Raw genomic sequence first — 25170 nt, 5'->3', positions numbered from 1 at the left:
CCTCAGCATTGGTTTACAGACACCCCTCTGGACAGGAGACGAGGACAGGTAGTCCCTTGCTATTATATTTCTCTGTGCACCAAAGCACATTTAACATTCTACTGAAAACCCCAGCATATGGAATGCATATATTCATTTAAATAAATGAGAGGACCAGTATGTCCTTTCAGCTCTGGTCACACTGACCAGGAATATTTTTTAAATGAACAAAGATTTCATAAGCCATCAGTAAATATTTTATCTTTCAAGGTAAATGACAGCCAAATCTGAACAGTTAAAAGCCACAGAGACTCTTCCCAGAGAAGTAGGGGGAGTGGGAGTGCAGGTCAGTTAGAACTTTGCATTTCCTAAGGAGTTAAACACAAAATGCAGCCGAAGTATCTGAACTGATGTAGGCTGGCAGCCAGTTTCATCATCAATTTACAGTGACAGCCCAGGAGTACATTCACAGAAGTGTTCAGTTCTAGAAACGTCAGGGCCACAGAGGCAAGCAGAGGTGCACAAAACACACTTGGCCTTTTTGAGTATGGTAATAGATTGATAATCACAGAAAGGGAAGAATGAGTCTGGTCAATCCCCCAAATAAGTTACACAACCTCCCAAATTGAGCTGGGTGGCATCTGGATCAACAAAAAAGGCAAGCAAAATGCACAGACTTCTGAGTTGGAGGATGTTTCTGGGTGAATAAATTCAGGCAACACAAACTGCGGGCTTTAAGTCATACAAAACCCATGAATCCAATTCAAACTCAATATCTACGACATACTGGGTAATCAGACACTTTATTTCTACTCCTACTTTACCTGTTAAGGTTAACCACAAGAGCAAGCTTTATAGCAAACATCACTTAAACAACTAGAAATGAACGCTTATTTTCTATTGTAGCAGTTTCTACAGTCTCCCATTAGCAACTGCTGTTCCCAGGTTGTCAGTTCCACAAGTCTTGACTTTTTCAAACAGATTCCATGTGGGATGTAAATCCACCTTGGGTTGTGCGACCTCTGTTTCAGGAACTGCCACCCAGCTCACTGCAGAAGCCTACATTTGAGGGGTGAAGGGTAGACACTAGCAAGAAATGTCTCCTTTTTCACAACTGTCAATCCATAATGTTCAAGGGAACAAGCACATTTTATGCCGCAGGTGACAAGCTTTTCATTACAAAAGGGGCAAGTGCATTCATACAGTGGTAATTAATTTTTTATTGTTAAACATTTCTTTAAAATGAAGTTACCTGTTATGCATTCCATTTGACTCCACACTTGAATAAGGGAACATGAACATTGTGTCAGTATAAAAAATACAACAAAATATATACCTTGGAATTTTATTTTTTTATTATAGTGTAACTTTGCAGGACATAGTGAACATTAGAGATTTAGAGATTAGATTTATTGTCTGAAAGCAATAAATAAGTCATCTGTTAATTTCAACACTTCTTTTCAGATCAGTTTTTCCATCCAACTACGTCAACCTTTAGTACCTTGTCATCTACTTCTATGGCAAATCAGACGGGGGCAGTGGAAGGGAAAAATCTAAAAACCAAGATGTCTTGCAAAAGCCTTCACACACAAAAGCGTTGTGATAACTGCAAATTAAAAAAAAAAAGAAGCTGCACAAGTAATAATTAAGCTGCTAATTCAATATATACAGCAAAGCCATTACCCTGCATATACTTAAATTTTCCTTTCAAGAATAATGTTTGCATTGACATTACCTAGATACATCAGTTACCTTGACCTGGTTGAAGTGTACACAGAATGAGCCCTGAAAAAAAAGCTATGATATGATTTTTTTTGATACACATAGGAATATTTTTATCCTGCTACAAGTCTGTAGAATCTGGTGGAAGAAGTTCTCCAAATTAGGAGGAAGGTTGTTTTGTAGGGAGAAAAAGTTTTCTTAAGAAAGATTTTCATTTATTAGTTTCTTTGCTGTACAGTCTATATTGCAAAAGCTACGTTGTATTATCCTTAACCATTGGGGAGGAGAGGTAAAAAAAATGATCAGTTCTAATATAACCCTGGAAAGTAAGTTCTCATACCTAATCAGACTAATATTTATGGTAAAAGCACTCCCATCACAGACTGAAAAAACAGCAATGTTATATTTAAAGATTTTTGTGAAATGAAACACCACAGTTTAAGGTAACAACTCATCTTTTCAATATCATGCATAGGTAGCTAACAATAGCTGTATGGTAATCAGTCACTGGTAGTCTGTATTTCTTGTTCCTTAGGTAGGGCATTTGTTCTATTACCTCAAATATACAAGTATGTGAAGTGACACACCTGTACTACATTCCTGCAAGAAGCCTCCCTTTCTGTTCTTCAGCAGTCTCTGAGTAAGATCCTGCAGTTGTTTCCGACACCATGAAGTACTACACTGTCACCATCTGTGGCAGTCATACCACTATTAGCAGCAGCTTCAGATATAAAAGCTTCCCAATCACTATATATAGAGCCATCCAAAAACTGTTTTACTTCTTTACAGAGACAGGACTGAATCTATATCCCCGACTTCCAGGCCTGAGGCCAGCTCAGGACTCAACTGCATACACCCTTCTAGCACAGTTGCTTTTCCCATGGAAGCACTTAAATACATTTCCATAAGATGGGTTACAAAAGTTAAAGCAAAGAATTACTACAAAATGTTTATTATTTGCTAATCACTCTATAGACACAAACAAAAGATTTTGCTCTTCAAGGCATTATTATCCTAAAAGTTACTTCTATGAAGAAAATTAGTCTGAAGAAAGGAAGGCCCAAGTAAAGCAAATGCATGTAAGTGTCCCAGTAAGGCACCCCCAAGCTCACCTTAAAGCAGCAGCAGCCCCTAGTGGCATCTGGATCCTGCCTCAGCCATGGACTTCCGGGCCTGCAGTCACCTCCTGCCTTGAAAATAACTCCATGTGCATAGTACTGTTCTCCCACTTAGTATATTACATTTTTCACTTTGCTTATTTAAATATATTTTTCAATGTGTTTTTATTCTTCCATAACTAAAATTCAGGCAAGAACTGCCCAACATGTTATGGGAAACCCAACAGTAACCATACCCTGCTAAACACCTGCAGCAAATGACATGACTGAGATCACCCATTTACTGGGGAAGAACTGGAGAAACAGAGAAATATGATGTTTTGCCCTTCTAACCCCACTACCCATGCAGTGGAATGCCAACCAAGAATATCATTACATCCACTTCTGCTTCCTGAAGGGTGCCATGTGAAAACCACACAAGTATCCTCTGCAGTTTACATTGGCTACTACTTCATCTCAAGCAGTAACTCAATGTACTGAACTAAGCAGGAGAAACTGCTGCTTTCTGCCTTCGCTTCTTGAAGAACTCCAGTTTCTTCTCTTCTCTATGTTATTCCACTGCTATTTTTCTATGTAGTCCAATCACTACATTACACCCAATTCTGAAGAAAATGGGCAGAGCAGCTATGTATTTTCAGTGAAGGAATCTAAGCTTGAGCTAATTGCCTGCCTATGACCCTGAGAAAGGCAGAATTTTCTTAGACATCTTCCAAAAGGCCAATTACACCAGGATTAGAGCTATACACATGATCACAGACACACAAAAACTCAACAAGAGGCAAGATGGATTTGTACTGGGCAAGGAAAATTACAGGCATTTAGTCAAGTGAAGGAGACTCAAACATCTTACCTCTACTTGGCTATTTTTATTACATTATAAACAAGAGACTCCCCAAAGACTACACGAAAAAATATTCCGGAGTCAATTAAAAGGAAAAATTAACATAATACAAAACCAGCACCAGATTGGTAGACGTTGTATACAACCCTACAACCATGATAGCTTATACCTTTAGTGCACACAAAACATAGAACCAGGGCTTTTTAGAATAGAATTACACATTTATTGTTCACATTCAAAAGACTTTGGTTCTTGACTGAACCATTGAAAGTCCTAATGCATCTGTAAACTGAGTATCACTATAAAACAATTCAAAATGCAATGTAAAATAATATTTATGTACGCACGTGTTTAATTTCATGGTTTCTCAGCATAACCACTTAGTCTATTTACAAATCTATAAAGATTTTGCGCTTTACGTCATTGAAATATCAAAGAGGTATTTTCAAATCACACAATAAATATAGAACCTGTTTTGTTAAAAATCTACAGTATACTGTACATTCAAGTCGAGGCAAAAGAGGATCTAGTGCCAGTTACACTTGAAACATAAATGAATGCTTCCAGTAATTAAACAATTTCTAAAAGTACTATCTCTGCCTGTGATGAAAGGTAACATTAGGATCCAGTATTTCATTACAGTCAAAGTTTCAGACCATTGCTTCATTCATAGAATCAGAGCTTCTGTTACTAGAAAAATATCAATGCTTTTATATATTTTTAAATTGTCTTCTTTCAAGAGTTGCAAGAAAAAGAGGCAAAAAATGGTCTAAAAAATAAAAGCCAGGTGCACGCACATACACACACACACACCACAATTCAGATCACCACATAATCCTCTAGGAGAATGATCAAACTACAGCATTCTGTTTCATTTAGAACGATAAGTTTATGAACAAATGTCTAACAAAAAACCCAGCAGGCAACCCTCGGAAGTCTAAGGCAGTTGTTCCATGTGCAAGTTTCTACAGAGCAGAGTGCCAACTCCAGAGTCTTCCCATGACTTGGTGCATTCTCCAGTTTCTTCTTTGTCATCACTTTCCACCCACAGATTTGGCATGCTATCTCCAGCAATTTTTTTTGATTCAACGCTGGAAGTGGAAAATAGAAAAATGTTACAATGCAAATAAATTATGCTTTGAATAGAAACAGAGTACTGGTTTTATGTTTAACATCCTTTATTATATACCAACTGTAAGGCTTAGATTATGCTTTTAGTCTATGCTCTACATAGAGTTCATCACTATAAAACCATCTACACCATCATTTCACAAACCTGTTATGTGTAATATACTGAGATGTCTGGCAAGGTTCTGCTGAAACAGAACCATTCAACACAGAGGGAGGTTTCCTTTGCTGAGATGTAGATTTCACTAACCAATTGTCTTGGTCAGAACCTGAGAGATACAAATACCATCAGTTAAACTACAGTGCAACTGGAAAACAGAAAGTACTTCAAATTTTCATGGTCTTCTGCTTTAAAAAAAAAAAAAAGACACAGTAAACATCTTAAGGCATGTTTATAATAATAAAACTTATTGCTACAGATCTGTGCTAAAATTTTGTAACTAATGCTATTGAATCAAGTTATGTTAAAATTAGGATTCTAAATTTGAAAACACAGCATTTGCATATACAGCCACCACTGCAAGTAGTCATATGAAGTTACTGAAATGTAGTTTCTCACTTTAAAATTGATAAAGCTTTTTTACTCCTTAAGTAAACACTTCTCCAGCATGCACAGATAGTAATTAACACCAGCATGAAAAGCAGTAAACTTGTCAGAGTATAGAAAACAAAATTAAAAAGCATTAAGTGAGATGCCTTAGCATTTATATGAACTGAACTATCACTCAAGTCAATGGAAAGCCCTGGCAAACTTGGCAGATCAATCTCTGCTAACTTCTCTCACATTTAGATGTCAAAGCTTTCTTATCAAGTGGAAAAAACAGAATGATTCCATATTCTACAGTATTACAGCACTACAGAAGAAAAAGCTTTTGGACAAGTGTTGTGAAAAAGAAAAATTGAACATTAAAAGAACTCTAATGATAAGCTGTGGAGTAACATCCATATGGAGTATGATTCTCTGTATGGCAGATGTATTATTTTCATTACTATTATCCAGTAGCTTAGGATTAGGATATACAAGACGGAAGAATGCCATTTAGAAGAGAAAATATGACATTAATTACATCCTGAAACACTAGAATTCAGAAAAAAGCAATTACAAATCAAAAGCTTTAGTGTACAATGACTGTTAAACTGATCTCAAGTTGCTCTCAGATCACTAAATCAAGTCATCCATGAGCAACAGCCAAACAATCTCAACTTTGTTCCTTCTGCGGAAGATAATTTCATTTCACACTTAGAGAAGCAGGAATTGCACAGAGGAGAAACAGAGAGAAGCCAAAACATACGAGGTAGGCTACTTTATCTAACAGGAATACAAATTCAAGCTATATTTACTTGACAGGTGGTCCACACATTTATCTTTACATTTTGGCTGCCACAACAAAAATCTATTGAAGAGAGATTGTTATTTTCCCTTTCCTGTCCCTTTAGTGTTTGTCTCACGCTCCCCCATCCCTTAGAAAGAAGGTAAGTAATGAATAAATTCTCAGTGGTGAAGATCAAACACTGCACATGCATGAGAGAATGGGAAATAAATTTACTAACTTGAAAAAAAATCCAGTTGTAGAAGAAAGGAAGCAAATATTTCCATTAAAAACAATATTCAAAACTATGCGTCATATAGTCATATTTTCGAAAGAAATTTATGAAATTTGTATCTAAAACCTCAATTATTTATTGCTCAAACTTATTTTTGTTATCACTATGCTCTTTTCATAGCTTCTTTTTTTCAAAGGATTCTTTTTTACTGAATATATATGTGTACACATTTAATACCACCTCATCTCAAATAATTAATGCTGCCATTTCCACATCATGTTCTTGTTTCCAAAACTTGTTTGTTTCTAATCTATACAGATCTCTATAGGTCATGATTTCTTCAACTGCCCTGGCAAATAACGTGCTCACATTTAACTTAATTTAGTAATTCTCAAAGTTCCTGTTCCTGACAGCTCTGCTGCCACATATTTGACATTCATCAGATTGTTTCACAAATATAAATTCATCACCTAAGTAATTACCAGGGAGTTATGATTTCCTTTTTAAAATAAAATTTTGAACCATTGGTTATCCAACATGTAGAGGCACACAGATACATGGTAAAATTTGTCTTGAGACATTTTGGGTTTTTTAATGGTTTTGCCCATATTTGTGTCTTCTATTTGAAAGGAAGGAAAAGAAACATTGTACAAGAATATAATTTGAACCAAATACTTGCTCCTTAAGAAGGCACTTGGAGTTGTCACATTTTCAGAGTGCTTGCAATCAGCAGTCATACTTAAGAACTGTTGCTTCAGCCACATTCCTCTATCTTCTTCAAATGCCTTTCTCTAGGAAAAGAAACAACAGTTTAAGAACACAAGAACAAGCTTAGTCCGCATTAAACTGATGCTATTCTATTTAAGAAATCACAAGTTGTAACATGTCCACCTAACTAAGGAGAGCCTACAGTTTAACACGGAGTTATTGTCATGTGAGCAAGCTTTGGAGTCCATCAAGGATTAATTGTGGAGGCACTTATTTACAAGCCAAGCCCTGTGGTTTGTTTCACAGGGATCTAACTAATCCTTTCACTTCACTGCTCTCCACTCCAGTGATACCCTCTCCTATCTCTGCCTCCTATGCTCCTCTTCCCCCTCAGTGTAGCACTACCTTTTGGAGGTAGTAGCCCTCATCCAGGGCAGCTGCCAGAAAGGATTACTGCTTGAACCTTCTAAACAGAAAAATTACATTGAAAAGAGCACTGATTACTTCTGTTCAAAACTGGGGCAAAAAGAAAGGGGTTGTTCAATTTTCCAATCCCTCTGAGTACAGAAAAGGAAAATAATGCCTAAATGACATCCTCCAAAAGATCCAGTGGCTCTGGAATCAAGCAACAAGCTATTTCATCTCCAAAAACCATTAGTGAAACAGGATGCACCTATGTCAGTAGAAAAACAGAGGAAGCTGAACTCCACTTCTTTCACAAACACCTGCAAAGATTACAGCATTGCTTCTCTTGTTACTTCAGCATATTAACAAGCTGAAGCATTGGTAGTTACACTTATCCTGTAATGTAGTCCTAAACATTTCTGGACAAATATTTATGATTTATTATCACTCATGACTTTTAAAGCTGAATTCAAGGTGCAACACGAAATTCACAAACTCATTAAAATGCAAATGAAATGAAATTAAATTAGCCAGAGTCAGGATTTGTCATCATGCGAACTACTGCTGCCTCAGTATCTTAAGTAAAATCTGAAGTATTTTGTATTGTGAGCCAGACAGGTTGTCCATCTAGCTCAGTGTTCTGCCTCCAACAGTGACCACAAGAGATGCTATTTATGAGCATGGCCATGTTCTGCAGCACACTATTTGACTGAAATTTGCATAGGCCTTACTTTTGTAGGAAGCCAAATTTAAGCAGTATCTAAACGATTTAGTTAATAAATTACCAATTTTGGAATACTTAGATATTTCAAAAGCTGAAAGAAAATGGTTCTGTTCCAGTTGCAGCAACTGTATTTTCCAATACACACAAAAGCCTTGCTTTTTGAATTGTCAACAGAATGATCTCCTAGAATGACCAAAGATATGTTTCATACAGTATGGAAATGTCTTTTTCTATAGATGCCAGCAAACAGATACGGTTGGATGGTTGCCCTTTAGCATGTATAAGACCACTTATTTGTAATTCATCTTCCATTGGAGCTCCCTTTTCTAATACCTCAAGTCCTAATCTAATAGCAGCTTCTGTAAAACTTCTTCGTTCCTTCTCAAAATTCTTTTTTTGTTCTTGAAATAGTCTCCATTCTTCCTGAAGACGTTCTCTTTCTTCCAACAAGTAGCAGTCTTGTAGTAACAGAGTGGTCTCATCATCACATGTAAGCTGTTGCTGCAGATTTAAAGCAACAAAAGACAGACATTAATTTGGGAGTGACTTAAGAGATGCAGTATTTCCACAGATTCAGTTTTATCAGAAAAATGGTTGAAGTTCAATATGGAAACAATACAGATATCAAGTTGGTGGATGACGGGGGCAAATTTTAGATAGCAAGCAAAATGTCCCTTTTTCAGGCAGCTGACCTCATCAGCCTTCCTGCCCTTTGTTTAGCTTCTGAAATTATTCCTATCAGGATTAAAAACTCATTAAATTATTAACCAACCCAACAGCACACCTATACTTGGACCAACAATTAAGACATTTTATTTCAAAAGCATTATCAAAGAAGGGAGAAAGGCTCAGAGGTAAGAAAAGTGGAATGTTAAATAAAAAACACCTCAAATCCAACTGAGAAAAATAAGAAAAAATAAAGCCTATTACCTGCAAGAGCTGTTGCTGAGTTTTGATCATTTCTTTACATTGCTGAATCTCTAACTCTAGCTTTTCAGTTTCCAGCTCATGGTCTTCTCTTGAAATGACATCTTTTTCATTCCAGGCTCCTGAATGTCCACGTGACACTAAGGGGGAAGAAAAGCTTCTTAAAAACAAATTAAAACATCTTCCACGTTAGAGACTCCTAGCAAGAGCAAAAGGTTTTAGACTACTTGTTTCATCCCGAAAGACAGACACGAAGTGTATTCAAAAGCATTTCCATCGGAGACATGAGATCCCAAACTGGTGCTATACATGTAATCATCCACCAAATCCATTCCAGAAAAAACCAGCAATGAAAACATAGCTGGTTCACATTCCTCAAGGTACACCATGCATCTGCATTGCAATGAGTGTTACACAAAATCCTCACTTGTTTCAGTCATATAGAAGAAGAAAAAAAAAAAAGAGAACTGAAGACTTTTTTCCACTGACATGCTGTTAGCCTGTTCTTCTGAGCTTGTTTTTGAAGGGCTTGTGTGTTCATAAAAATATGACAGTAACTATATTTATCAGATATAAAAAGAAAGCATTTTCCTTCAAGGGGAAGGAGAAATAGAGCTGGGAAGGAGAAATGGAGCTAACAAACTGGGATGAATTTTTTATTTCAGTAAGGGAATGAATTACAGGAATTAATTGTATTTTGTATAATTACATTCTGTTTTGTTTTGTTTTATTTTATTTAATGCATAGCTAAATCACAATGACTGTAATGAGCCAAGTTTTGATCCCCTGATGCCAGTATTTGAACATTAATTGAATTGCAGAGGACTAGTCTATGGTCATCCCTATAAACCAAAAATCCTAAAAGAGGACTTCAAGAAAAGAGCAAATAATTGAAGCATTTTTCCTGATGCTTATTTTTCAGTTAGTTACACCAAATAAAGTATTGCAAGTATTCTTAAAATCCTTTCCAGGGTATAAACATATTCTCAAAGACCATCTGCTCTTTTATTTCCAATTGCATGCATGACCTTCTCAGTCTTACTCCTGACTGCAAACATCCCTATGGTAGTGGTTGCATTTGCTTGCATGGGAAAATAATACTAGGAAAGAATTTTATATATTTTTAGCTGTCTTAATGCTGTTTAACAGCTGGAAATGAGGAGAGTCCAGCACCATACCATCAGCCAGTTTGTTTTACAATGCCACAAGAGGTCTCAGAGACATGGATGTGGCAAGACAAGACTCTTGAGAGGGAATTACATATTTTGCATCCAATTACTTCAAACTGCCACTGCATTACTTATTTTTAATGTATTTTATATATACATGTAATACAGTTAAACATCACCTTGGTTATCCAGCTTTTCAACGTGATTTTTCAACATTCTCCATTGTTTTCTAATGCTGTTTGTAAGCTGCTCTCGCACAGTTTCACAAGATAATTCCCACATATTCTCTTTATTTAACTCTCCAATATCTTCCTCCAGGTCTGACAGCACCTGTAGAAGTAGCAATAAAAAGCTGCAAACCACTTCGCCACTCCAAATATGTGTGCTTATTTAAATATGTGCACGGATTTAATTTATTGAAGAGAAGGAAAACCCTTATATACAGGAAAGAATTTTCCATCCAGGGAAATTTGACTCTCAAGGAGTTCAGTTCCCTGACAGCATAATGCTGAAGAGACAGAAGTGACCCACTTCACTCTGACATCAAAACAGAACTGCGACTTCTAGCAGAGAATCAAAAAATTAATAAAAAACCTCTGATAAATAATGAATGGGCAGCACACCATTCCATAAAAATATCCTGCGTAAAGAAATACTTAAAATCTGGAAATAAACAAACAAACAAAAAACCCATGCAGGAAATAGATTATGCATTGCTACACAGAATTACATACTCGTAGTTACTGCATTTAAAATTAATTCAATGAATGTCTTAAGCTTTTCATTGACTGACTGGCAAGAATACACTGGGTATTGTTCACAGACAGCAGAACACTTAAACATGGATGGATTTCAAACAAAGCACATGATGTGCAATTCACTGCAAGTCTCATAAGAAGTTTACTTTTTTTTTTTAAATAAGTGTCAAATTACTTCAGCACTATACCAAACTACCATGGAGATTCAATTTTAACCGAACAATACTTACCAGCCCATCTTCAGACCTTTCCTTAGGTTTCTGTTTCTGTGGTGGGAGAAGTGAAATAATCTCTTTCTTCATTTGCTGAAGAACTTTCTTCAGCTCAGCATTTTCCACTAAAAGCTGTTTTTGGCGTTGTTCATAGTCACTTAACAGAACTTTGTACATTTCTTCTTCATTTCTACAAGAAATAATCTTACAGTAACAACATAACTGCCATAATATATGCCTCAATTAATGTTCCAAGACAACTACCTGGCTTCTGTCTTATCAGTCCTCCATGCACCTCTCTTCCCATCAGCTCTACCAACATAATTTAGAACTTCCATAGCTACAAATGAAAAGGATATTTCAAAATGTGAAACAACATGCAAATATATAAATATTCAGATGACATTGCATTTACTTGTAGTTATTGCAAAGAGACCACATTACCCAAATATCCCCCTCAATCTTCAGACCCATACGAAACCACATTGCCCTGCTTAAAGCAAAAATAAGATAGTGAAAGAAAGAAAACAGGGTTTGTGTTTGGAAACTCAGAGGGATGTATTCTCATCCTGTCTCATCTTTTTTATGCATTTCTTAATGACACCTTCATCTCTATTTCAACCTTCATATCAATATATAAACTCTACCATCTCTTCTGGCAATAACACGTTTTATCTCGTCTTTGGGGAAAGCAACTTCCCAATGTTTCACAAGGTGTTCCTCAAAACAAAGAAACTTCTGTCTACATTGAATAAAATAAAAAAACCCGCACAGCAACAACAAAAACCCAAATCCAACATATGACTACAGATTAGAGCTCCAAGCTTAATCCTAGTTAGCTATCAAGCAAACAGTAACTAGTTTTCAAACCCTGTTATTTTGAGCTCACTGACACTTGAACTAGGACCAGCTAACTGGAATCAAGAACATGTAAGTTTTGCTGACCTCAGGGTGAGGCTTCTAGAGCTTATTGAACAGATACCTAAAGACTTTCTGCAGCCAAAACAGGTGTTCCTGCTACTATGTCTTAACTTGTTTTGCCTTATTCACAAGCACTTTCAGAAAACTAAATGAGCAGAAAACCATCTTGGCAATAACATGAATAGTTTTCTTCTTGGTTTAGTGAACTAAATCAGCTTACTAAAATATAACATGCACTACTGCTGGCAAATAGCTGAGCGTTGTGGAGGTGACGGGTGCAGAAGAGCAGGACTTCCCTTTCATTGGAGATAAATCATATAAATACTCTAAGGTACATATACAAAGCAAAAGGTACAGGTCTTTTTAAATATGTAACAGTAAAACCCATTCATGGTAAACAGCACTGATGAATGTCTTGAACACAATTTTTGGGCAATACAACATATGAGTACTCGTATGATAAAAGAGAGCTGATTTGTCCTCATTTCACATAGCACTAGATGGTACATCTGTCTTGTGTTACTTCTTCTCTATAATTTCTCATTGCTTGTGTTAACCACAAGCAGAGTGTAGTATCTCAAGGAGGAAAAGCTCATGTAGTGTACCTTCCTGATGGCAACTGCTGGGTGTAATACAGCGTTTATGACACTATCCAAATATTGTGATGGCAGCAGCAGCAAGAAAGTAGAGGAGAGATGGCTCTAGCTTAGGAATTGACTGCAAATAAAAATTTTCCTTAGTAAGAAAACCTCATTTTGTAAAGATCAGCATTTGTTTTGTGCTTGGTAAATAATCTTATGGAACACAATATAGAATAGTCTTACACAGTTAACAAGAAATATTGCATGTTTTTTTTAACATTCTAACATCTAAATAAAAATCTACGAGAGGAGGGCCACATTGCCTTTAAAGATAAAAATGCTTAAATTTGCTTCTGGTTAAGATACAGAATATGCTATTTTGCTGCAGTAAAATTCAAAGAGCTACTTACCTATCTTTTTGTCCTTTTTGTTCATGACTAATTGACGTAAGCGGTCCTTTAATTTGTTATATTCTCTCTCCTTCCTCTTCATATCATGATTGTACTGTGTAGCTCTACTTGAAATTATGTTCTGTAACTTCTGAACCTAAAGGCAATCCCACAAAAAAGTGTGTTTCTTCAACTATATACTACAAACACAAATTTCTTGCATGCAAAACATATGCAAAACAATGCTTCTATTAAACTGTATTTCAGGTAAAAGTGACAAAAGGAATCAGAAGAACTCTCCCAACCCATGAATTCTGACCCCAGGAGAGGTAGTCTCTTTTCAGCAGAAACGTACATCATAAGCAACAGATTTTAATACTATAGTTCCTCTGAAGTACAGCTGAATTCATGTTCCAACAACTTGCATAACCTTCTTTAACACCTTTATTTAACAGAGCAGAGAAAGACATATCTTTGCTTTCAGTAATTCATGACCAGGATCTAGGTTTACTCTAATTCTAAAGCAGGCTTGTTAGGTTTACACTAAAAAAAATAAACTCCTCTTCCTGATACAGGAAGGTGCTGGAAATTACTCTCTTCCATTTGGTCTAAAAGAATGTTAAAAAATCATAAAGCACATTTTTGACATGTACTATCAATATGTGTGTTGGTTTGGTTCTTTTCTAATTTTCAGATTTAACCTTAAAATATTGAATGTGCTGCAAGTTTGTAAGTTGTAACTGTAGGATGTTTACTATATACATATAGTGCTGTGATTCCCAACTGTATGAATATGTTTATGGACACAAAGAACATTCACAGAAACTTAGGAGCCATGTGAAGTACAGTATTAGGGAAGGAGCACACTGGAAACAAATCCCAAACTAAGCAGTGCCATGGTTGTTTAAGTGTTTTCTATCTTGATTCTTTCAAGACATTTAAGTTTAATGAGACTGTGCCTTTGATCTGGATTTCCCCCCCACTCCCTTCTTTATGGTCTTTTGCTCTCCTCTAACTAAAAAAAGAAAAGCCTCTATACACAAATGTTTGACTAAGTGACTGAATCCTGTTGCACCTCCTCCTTTTTGATATTTCCAAACATTCTAAGAAAGCTGTACTTAAAAGTACAGAAAGTCTCAGAAAACTGCACATCTGCATTTCTGCAATACTCTCTACTATTCTTGTAACTTGGATGTACCCCTTATAGAACCTATTTATCCATATGCAACATGCCAGTTGTCTTGAAAGACAACACTTACCAACAAAAAAAAAAAAAATTAAAAATGAGCAATTACAAGACTCCGTGCAAAAAACCATTCTTCAATATCTACATAATAACTTGTGTTAATGTACAAAATCACTCACTTCGTCCTTTTCATTTTTAAGTAACTGGTGCAAATTTCTGTTCTTGCTTTGCAGTTGTCTGTCTCTTTCCTGAAGCCCAACTATTTCCCTTTTAGATAATTCCAACTGTTCCTAGAAAAAGTGTTGATAGTTCAGTATCAATAAGAATTAACAGTAAGAGTTAAAAAACCTAACCAACCAAACCAATCAAACCATGCAAACCAAGCTGCCAAACCACCTCACTTAAGATATGGCTTAATATCTAACAGATATTACCTTACATAGTTATGACTTTTTCATTAAGTCGGGATTCTGTAAGCATGTCCACACTGTGAAAATGAGGTGGATACTAAGCAACCTGTATGAATTTGGGACTACAATTTTACTGGAACATTTCTGTTAAATAATCAAGGGTACGAGAGTACAATTGACACAGATATGTAGACTGTGACCATAACAAAGCATATGGGACATTTCACATATATAGAGAAGGCTAGACAGATGATCTCATAACAGATGATGCAAAACTAGCATTTTAGAAAATTTTGTCCACAAATATGAGACTCAGACCTGAAACTGGCAGCTTAAATGACATCTAAACACAACACACAAGCTCTTTTCCTTCATCTGTGTAGTGAGGGACAAATGTGTAGATATATTTAAGCAACAAGAACTTCTAAGCAAACCACAATTAGATACAGGTAACACAATAGTGCAAGTCAAGAGGATTGCTGTATGGTACTTGAAAGAATTTACGTGAGAAACCTTACAAGCTGACAGCCAAATTAAATGTTCTGGGATTGATGCAGTCCTGATAAGTTTGCCCCTTTCACGTTAAAGCTATCCATGTAGGGAAAGAAACTGGAGTGTTCTGGAAATTAACATGATATAGTGTTTGTATAAAGATGAGTGCAGTCACAAATGACTTTTAGTGTCAAATCAAAATGCAGGACTACTATGATTTTGAGAATCTACAGCAGTATTTCTCAAGGAGATAGTGCTGGCCAGCCCAAGTGAAAAGCAAGCCTAAAAAGCAATGAAACCTGCACTGAAATATTTTTAGGCTTTTTATATTTTACTTTCTTGGCAGAATTAAGAGAAAGACAAGTCTCTTCGAGTATAACTGCACATACAAGTACCCATGAAGTAGCACAGTCTGTGAACTTCCAATATATCAGCTACGTCACAGTGACTGGCCTTGTGCATGTGTTTATCCTGTGATAAAAGGAAGCTTAGTAACTTCTACTTTGACAACAGTTTCTGAGTAATTCTTATAAAGAGATTTTGTAGTCGGATATCCAAGGAATCCAAAACAAAAACACATGGAAAAAAATGATATAGAAAAACTGATAAAAACTGCAATGCCCTAGATGTGTTCCCTTATGCTTTTACTTGTTACAGTTATATTGAGAATTTATCTTTTAGAGCTGGGCATACCCTTTTAAACAGTACTAAATCACATGAACTGAAGTGTTTAACATTTCCACCCACAGCACGCATTAACACTTCCAATCTGAACAGTCTTCCCTCTTCCTTGATTAAAGAGGCCATAATTCTAAATAAGCTTTCAGTTCTCTCATTGACTCATATTTCATTAACTTTAAGGCATTTTCAACCGGAAAAATTACTTCCAAAAACCCCCCAAATGCACATGAAAATACAACCACAGATTAGTACTTGGGAGGAAAAAAAAAACCAAAAAAGCACTTGCTGTTAAGAATACACAGAACTGCACAATATTGGTTGAATGATCTTGCTTTCTACCTTTAATTTAGCATAGCAGTTCTGTAAGTGATCCATATCACTTCCCATTTTCAGATGCTGCATTTCTACTTCTTCCTGAGCTCGAAGGTTCTTGTGCTGGAGTGCAAGCAATTCATTTATACAATTTATGATAGATATTAAATTCAACTCTTTTCCTTTGGATTCCGCATAAATAGAAGGAAAGCCCAATGTTGTCAATTCCTGGCAAAAGACAAGGGGGAGGGTGAGAAGAGATCAATAACTGGATCAAAGTTCCACAATTCTCCAAAAGACAGAAACAGTATCAGGTGAAATCCTGTATTAAGGGGAAAAGCCCAAATCCTACTCCCCACCAACTTACCAACTTCAGCTTCTGAGCACTGAGGAAGAAGCCTTCTTAATCCAGCCAATCTTTTTTACTGCAATTGATTTAATGTCACCTGCACACAACCTCCCATAAACAAAAAGATCTGGCTTACCCTATCAATATAGGATATACTCTGTTCAATATTCTCTTCTGTGCAGAAGGCACTGAAAAAGCTGTGCATGTTTTTGGATGAAGGCAGTGGCAAGCGTAGCACTTGTGAGTTCATGCTTGTAGGAGATCTCTTTCTTTCTGAGGTATATTGAAATATATTTTTGCTATCTAAAAGTTGAACATGAAGAAACAAATCAGGGTTAATAGTTTAAGATACATCACATGAAAAAAAAATCAAATTCCTATGTACTCAAGTTATTATTTACAGAAATTTACAATGCTAGAGCTCAGAATTTCATCTAGAATGACATATATTAAACAACTGACAAAAAATAAAGGATAAGTTTCCACTGAAGATTTAAAGACTCAATAACATTAAGGTATTGTATCATTCAAGTTTTACTTATCCCTCAAGAAAAAGTTGACCAAACTTTCTTCCTTATTGACTTGCTACAACACAATTTTTAAAATTACTTTTTCCTACACAGGTTAACAAACTTGTAAGCAATTTATGAGGCAAAAGAATACGGAACAAGTAAAGAAACCTCTACAAACATGAGATATGCTGATAGGTGTCAAAAAAAATAAAATATGACTAAAACATTTTAAAACCTTTCCATATATATGAAAGGAAAGCATTTTACAGTACCATTTCTGTAAGGACTCAATCCAAGCCAGAGCACTGTTTGTACTACATATTATTTAACTTTCTGTTTATATAGTCAAGTATGCTATGCACAAAACTCCAATCTCTTTCTCTTTAGCAGCTATAACATCGCAGGTAAAATTAGCAAATCCACTAAATTCAAAATATTACCTGATGACAGCACTGGCACAGTAATAGTCTTCCAATCTCCCATAGCAACAAAGACAGGCAGGGTACCTGAGCAACTGGTTCAGTGGTGAAGTATTTTGTACAATTGCTGGCAACGTGTGTTACGTAGGCATCTCCTAAAATAGCAGGAGCATTTTAGATTAAGAAAAGCAGCTAATACAGCTAGAAGATTAAAGCAGGCACAGAAGAGTGACTGTTGAACTTGAACCATGTCAAATTTTTCTACATCTTTACACAGCATTTGGAACTCAGTAAGCACAGCAAATATTACACTGTAAAAATGATGCATCTATCAATATTTAGCCTCAAACTTAACTGTCTTGTAAACACATGAAAATAATTACTCACCCTATAGATAACTCAGTTGTTTCTGTTGATGTACATCAGAGAAAACACAGCAAGACAAATATTAAGTATTTTCCTGTCATATAACCAGGAAGCAATTTTATTAAAGTAAACTTATATGAAGTTTTAATATAAGTCTCTGTGGGATAAGTCTAAGTGAGATTATTACTTAAAGAGAAGTGTTATAAAGGCTCTAGAGAAGATATTTAGCAGAGGGAAAAGAAACTTCTCATAAATATTTAACCATTTAAATTAGCTTTTAGTCATATTGCCTTTCTGGCAAGTTGCTTGCTTCTTTGCAGAAATTCCAAAATTGTTGAAGAAAACAAACAGGAGAAGCCTTACCCTGTTGGCACAGCCACTCAGTACTGTAGCATCCCTCCAGAAACCAAAGGAAAGCCACCCACTCGTAAGAAAGAACAAACTGATTGTCCCCTCACCCTACCTCCACCACACAGTAAGACACATAATAGCATTAATTATCTCACTGTTGGAAACTTTAAATCCAGCTTGGATGCTTAAGATTTGGACAGCACAACCCATCAGCTGTTATGGAAACAAGGATACTTCAGGGAAACAAACTTTCCACCTAACAGGAAAGAAGACTCCTTTTTTAAAATCAACACTTCAGAACAAAGTTTCAAGTCTTTTTTAGATGGACCTGTAGAGCAAAGTCTACACAGTCCCCTAACCCCCTGCTAATGTTCCAATTCTATTACAGTCATGTAATAGAATGCTCAGCACTAAAAAAAGAAACAAAACACCCCTAAAAAAAGTATCCAGCTGGATCAGTATTTCTCCAGGTTCATAAATTTATGTGGAAAAAAGGCAAACAACTATTCCTCATATGTGTTGTAATTCAGTAGTTCCTGAAAGCTTTCATATCTGAAAGTACACGAAGCAGCAAGAAAACACAGTCAATACAACAATCTAGTTGCTGTTCTTGTTTAGCAAATGGTTTTTCTGTTTTCTCTCTGCCCATATAAATTTAGGCATATTTTTCCATTTTTTTCCTCTGTAAAACCAAGATGTCCAGAAATGAATAACTACGCTTTTAAAAATGGAATTGAAAGTATTAAGAGGACACTTCTTACATTTAAGTTTCATTTCTGTTGTATCCATCAAATAAATGTGTGAACATAAGGGGAAAAGGCAGGAAGTTAAGGTACAAGTATGTTCTCACTACTGACATCACAATCCTGCATTCTAATAAGATATTTCAAAAGGTTGTTAAGAACCTTAAGACACATAAATTCCATTAAGGAGGTTGGAAAGTCCACAAAAATACTACTCAAATTTCTGATGCACCCATTATCAGATTTTATCACCTATGTTGCCTGAATATACGGTATTATCAACCCACAGGTCTCCCTACACTGACAATACTATTCTGACACAGCATCTATCCCCACAAACAATGTTTGACTGGAAGCAGAAACAGGACGAGTCCAGGTGTGCAAATGCAATGATGCTCTAAATTTGAGCCCTGTGAGTCACATGCAGATTCATTCAGTGCAGATGCTTTAGCAAAACTACTCTCTAGTGAGATGCTGTTAACAACACAGAAAATTAACACACAACCCCAAGCTCAGAGGGGTGTCTAGTGAAGACAAAGTAAGACTACATAAGAAGTACAACAAAGTCCAGGTAATGAAACTATATTCTTCTCTCAACCTTGAAAGCTCTAGAGCCTTTTGCCTTGAGAAGACAACCTGCAGTCCACTCCGCACTGCTAATACATCAGACTAAAAGCCACCCTCAGTAGTTTCAAGATTTGAAAGGCACGAAACTCAAAAACTTCCCTCAACTGCTAGAACGCTACCCCAAAGTACCTCAAATTATTACATGTCATCAGACAAGTGCAGTAGCTTTAAAAAAGTAATCATTTTGAGGAGTGGTCAGCATTTTGTACTTGATTTATCTTTACATACTGTATTTCAAATTAAATTCAGATGTACAGAACAAGACAACGCTGTGTCAGCTGCAAAAGAGAACGCTACAAGCCTTTAGTTTCGTACTATCATCTCCTCAGCTCCACATGGCTTCTACTGCCAGTTCAACACCTCAGGAATGACCTCTAAAGCTCTCTAGTGATTAATAACCATCAGATACATTTCCTTCCCAGTACAGGCATTTTCTCAGGAGCAAAATGTCACAATATAGCCTCACTGAAGTATGCGAGAGCTGAAGATGAGCATTCCTGATGAAGACAGAGTGAATGTGAAACTAATCTAGATACAGTGTATTCAGAAGGGGCCTTCTGTACACTACGCTGCTCTCTTAATACACCAGGGAACATATTCATATAGAGGATGAAAATGGATAATTCTGGAGCAATATTTCATGTAATTATGGAAGAATTATAAAACAACACGTAATATTGAAAAGTACTTTAGGGACCTTCCTAGGCTATCCTAGCCAACAGAAAAGGTTTTAACCAAACAAAGTAGCAAAAGGTTGTTCCCCCCCTTCAATCCTGGTTAGAAAAAAAATGCAATAGCAAGCAAAAATCTAATTTTGCTGTTTCCCAGCATCTCATACTAGTGTAAACAATCCGACTGATTGCAAGTGGGAGAGAAAACCACTAAGCAGCTAAAACTGCTGTAACCACTTAATGATTTGCCTTCTGCGCCCACTGCCTGTACACAGGGATTTATTACAGTTACTTTCCTAGCAGGTTCGATGACTTGCCCATAAACTTGTAACAATCCAGTGCTTTCTAGATGTCATTTTGCCAACTGGCAGCATCACTTCCTCTTCCAAACTAGAAATTCCTGGAGAGGACAAGACATGGATGGACTGTACAAAAATGAGCCTCTGGAATCCAATTTCAAATGCATAAACATAACAGCAGAACCATCTCACCGCAAAAAGAAATCTAAATATCAAACAAAAAAGCACCCAATACACACTCCACTAAAATCAGAGAGCTTGATTAATACCGAAGAAGCAGTAATCAAACCAAGGCACTTTTGGAACAAGTAAAGTACAAAAACCCCCAAAGAACTTAAAAAAAAAAAAAAATACTGTCATGGTAATAACATACCAGAACTTTTTTTGAAAGGCATCTGGGGAATTTTTTGACAAAAATCTACAGAAATATTTCCAGAAACTCCTAGATAACTCATGAATAAGTACATCTTTCTTTTCAAGAACAAGTTTAGAGTAAAGTTTAAAAATAGTACATATCACAAACCCAAAGAGCTGAAAGCAGCTCTTCTTAATTACTGTTTTGTGTTTTGGGGGACAAGGGAGGGACCGACAACAAACACGTCAAGATTCAAGACAAAAATCTCATTAAGTAAGCCTGAGTTCAGGCCATATCAAAACTTGAAAAATCACAAGCAGCAGCAAGAAATAGAATTATAAACTTAATACAGTGCAGAACACTTAACATTTCTAAATATCATCCTTAAACGTGAAAAGGAGCAGTGGTAACTGGGTCTGTAAAACTCATTCAGACAATCAGCAGAGAATCACTTGTCACAGCGCTGTACTGCGATCAGATTGCACCATCTGGTCATCTCTAACCTAGACAGGGTGTGATACAAGTTGGAAATGCAGTATCTGGTAACCCAGAAAACTTTTACCCCCCAAAGGTAGAAAGGATATGGAAAGGAACCTCTAGAGAGGTGCAATGTCTTGGAAGAAAAGTTTGAAGTCAGCATCGACCAGAAATTGCCAAACATTCCTTCTCTGTATGTTTCAAACACTACTACAACTTGTGACATGCATATGTTTCAACTTGCAAAATTGTGGGGGCGCATACTTAGCATTTCCTTAAAGGCCAATGTGACTTTTTTTCCACTAAAATAATAACCAAAAGGAGCTGTGAAGCTGTTTAAAGCTTTATATTTGTCTAGTAATCCACAGATGTCACACAGATGGCTTTTATCTGGATAGGCACAAAGACACGAAAGTCTAGATAAATTTAATGTACACTCCAGTCAAGACATTGTAGGTTTACAAATATATCCCTGGTAACATAATGACATATACTTGTTTTAATTCATGTAATTGCCATAAAAATCCCTGCATTTCCTCTCTTGAGTTTTGACATTCATTTTCTCTCTACGGAATTTTTAATAACAGTTTATAATTAGCACTAATATGTATATTTTATTCAGTGATATTTGTATAGTTAAAAAAATTTCTTACTCTAAAAATGTCTTTTAGCGACTTTTATTTAATCTCGTAATTTTAATGATGGGTCTTGCAATCAAAAAGCAGACCCCAGATTTTTCCTCCCACACTTAGAATAATGATTAAATTGCCACAATTTTGTATTAGCTTCAAAATGAGAGTGAGAGAATGCCTCCACTTATCCACACTATATGGGAACTTCAAGTAATGTCAGATTTCCAGCTAAACTTTCCAGTATTGTCCAAAGTAATGTGAAAAAGCAAGTCAAACCATCCAGGCTGTGGGTATTAAGTCTCTGCTTCATTCTGAATGCATCATACTTGGAAAATTCCAACTACAATTCTCCATTCTATTTTACTTAAATAAAAAAAATGCACCCCAAAGAAAACCAAATGAACAAATTAAAAAAAAAAAATCAAGGGTTTAATGAAAATAAATAGTCAATCTTCTCAATTCATATAACGACACAAGAATGTACTCTCACATCTGATAAAATTCAGTGTTCAGTGACTATTCTGTCATGGTCTTTGCCTCAAACACTCAGGTTACAAGGAATATAATCTGATCTACTACCTCAAGATTCAACTCCACATTTTACGTACACAGGTGACTGAAATTCTGTTAATTTAATCACTAAAAAAATTGAAATATATGGAAATGTTTCATCTGGCTCCCAAATTCCTACCCTATTTGGAAGTAACACGATGGATTTCACTTTAGCATTTTCCTATCATTAAACAATAGTTCTATTGTTAAGCTTCAAAATTGTATTTCTCTCTTTGTATTTACAAGCCACTTACTACACATAGCTGGAGCAGAACATTCTGTTACCACATCTCTCCATGCCACAGACAAGAGGGAAACCTCAGAAACCATCTTCGGCATGTCCTCCTCATCAACTTTAGCCAAACTCTATAGCTCATCTGTCTCTGCAAAGCAGACAACTTCTTAAAGGAAAGAGAGAAAAAAATCAAACAAACAAAAAACCGGAACAAAACAAACCACCACCTTACTAGTTCCAAAAGTTGGTGAGATATTTACTGGGCAGAGCCAGAACTAGTATTCCAGACATCAGAAATTATGAAACTCACAAATTTCAGTAGCATATAACCTACAAGTTAAATCGGGCATGGAATGCAAGAAGGTAACTGTAACTAGTTTCTCTAAAGATTACCAGGGAATTAAGAGAATAATGCTCATGCAAATTCTAGGTTTCTGTTAATCAAAACGGGTCACAGAACAAACTTGGCAACTGCAAACAGGACTGGTGAAATGTCAGCATTCATTCTGTGGAAGGAAGGTACACTAACAAGTCTGCCACAGTGCTTTGGAAGAAGGAATAATCCAACACACCTGGGCAAGACAGCATAATTGGATTTTCAAGAGCCTTTTCACAATGTTCCCTCCAAAGGCTCTTAAACTAAGATGTCAGAGGATTTATTAATGACTGATTATAAATGAGGAAGCGCAAAATGCAGGAATAAGGTAAAGAAGGATGAGAAGAGTGTATGAAAGTCCCAAAGAGACAAAAATTAGAATCCCAAAGTGGTCTGTGCAGGCATCTCTGTTGTTCAGTAAATTTAAAAAGGGGATGAACAGGTGGTGTATTCATGCACTGTACAGAGCTATTCACAAAATTAAACACCCAGACTGAATGACAAACTGCAGAAGGTTGTTCTCATACTAAATAAATGTGTGATAAAAATCAGCAGCTGAAATTCCTTGTTCACAAATGCAAACTAAACAACGAAAAAGACAACTCTGCTATGTACTTAAACCAACAGCCTCTAATTAGGCATTATCATGCGGGAAGAGATCCCAGGGTCACTATGATTAGTCCTCTGGAAATAACAGCTCACAGGCAGTTAACAGTACATGGGACCAGAGGACAGAAGGAGACCATCATTATGCCTCTGTATGAACACTAAGCTTCTCCAGCCCAAAATACCACACAGGTACAACCTTCCCTGTAAAAAAAGGCAGAATGGACCTGAATACAGTGCACCAAGGTCAACCAATGCTTTCATCCAGGAAACTAATAAGCTATGACTTTTCAGGTAGAAGAGGAAACAGCTAGAGAAACAGGACCAACATACAGAAAACAAATATTCATTGCTTCTTTTAACACAGCAGTTATAAAGAGTGCAATGTGACATTCACTGCAAAAGCTGGAAAATAAAGGCATTTTTCCATATAAAATATAGTTAAACTATGGACTTACATCACCATAAGGTGCTGTGAATATAAATAATAAATTGCTTCTAATTCTTTGGAAAACATCCATCAGCAGCTATTAAATTTAAAAAGCCAGCTACAACCTCTGCTCAGAAATCCTTCAGCTCCAGACTGCAGTATACTGGGAGGATACATAGATAAAAGCATTGCTGTACAGCCAGCCTATACTTACCATCTTTTCCTTAGCATCTGCTGCCAGCTTCAGAAACAAGATATTGAACCCAACGAGCCTGGTATTACCCTCTCCTATGCTTTTCCCAGTCCAAATTATAACTGATAGTACCACAGCTTTCTGCTCCCCTTCCCTCACCAAGAAAGATCCCCAAAATAACATCTTTCCTGCTAAACCCTTACAATGTGAAATCTCCATTAATTGTATCAAATCGTCTCTCTAAGTCTCCTTTCTAAGTTCACTATTAAAATTTATCTAATACATTCACATTTTACTTCGAATGCCTCCTATTTTAAGTCGTTGCCCTGAAATTCCTATCATACCTTGGCAGCCCATGGAGCCCTGCATAACTGTTTCACTGACAGCACAGCAAAGCAACAGAGCATTCTACATAAACAGGGCATGCAGTAACACTACAAATTGGTCTCGCATTATGATTTGATCTTTAAACTGAGTTGAGCTTCGCTGTAAGTAAATACAATTTTAAACAAGATTTAAAAAAATGCCCAGGTCATTCACGGAACCTGTCCTCTTACATCACGTGAACCACTACCTCAACCCGAGCAGCCACAAATTCCCTGTCTCAGTAGAAAGCTTTACGGCTCCCACCTCCGAGCATCTGCCGCTTGTAGCTTCACAGAGATAACGAAACGCCGGGCCTTTGAGCGCGGAGGGGGAACAGCCGGCAAAGCCCAGCCGAACCGCAACTCTCCCTCCTCCCTGCGGGTCAGCCGGAGCCTGATAGAAG

The 25170-nt window shown here is 36.5% G+C and overlaps 1 protein-coding gene across 1 annotated transcript; it reads right to left on the bottom strand.

Moving 5' to 3' along the window:
* Window positions 1-3866: 3866 nt before the first annotated feature.
* SSX2IP (SSX family member 2 interacting protein) lies at window positions 3867-25164 on the bottom strand. The gene is made up of 14 exons (XM_018083782.2): window positions 25032-25164; window positions 17510-17643; window positions 16694-16860; window positions 16236-16436; window positions 14493-14603; window positions 13149-13284; window positions 11501-11576; window positions 11255-11426; window positions 10446-10596; window positions 9101-9237; window positions 8504-8671; window positions 7013-7124; window positions 4937-5057; window positions 3867-4751 (listed from the first exon to the last, which is right to left on the bottom strand). The coding sequence occupies exons 2-14, from the start codon at window positions 17550-17552 to the stop codon at window positions 4598-4600; spliced, it is 1749 nt and encodes a 582-aa protein (XP_017939271.1). The 5' UTR covers window positions 17553-17643; window positions 25032-25164; the 3' UTR covers window positions 3867-4597.
* Window positions 25165-25170: the final 6 nt, after the last annotated feature.

This window comes from Manacus vitellinus, unplaced genomic scaffold (genome assembly GCF_001715985.3).
Source record: "Manacus vitellinus isolate BGI_N305 unplaced genomic scaffold, ASM171598v3 scaffold_67_pilon, whole genome shotgun sequence".
Taxonomy (NCBI): Eukaryota; Metazoa; Chordata; class Aves; order Passeriformes; family Pipridae; genus Manacus; species Manacus vitellinus.
This window is presented reverse-complemented; position numbering and strand designations above follow the sequence as displayed.

Coding starts and splice junctions, on each gene's coding strand:
- SSX2IP (XM_018083782.2), bottom strand. CDS start 17,552: ATGGGAGATTGGAAGACTATTACTGTGCCAGTGCTGTCATCAG. Junction 16,861..17,509: donor TGTGCCAGTGCTGTCATCAG/GTAATATTTTGA, acceptor TTCAACTTTTAG/ATAGCAAAAATATATTTCAA. Junction 11,427..11,500: donor ACTGATAAGACAGAAGCCAG/GTAGTTGTCTTG, acceptor TATTTCTTGTAG/AAATGAAGAAGAAATGTACA.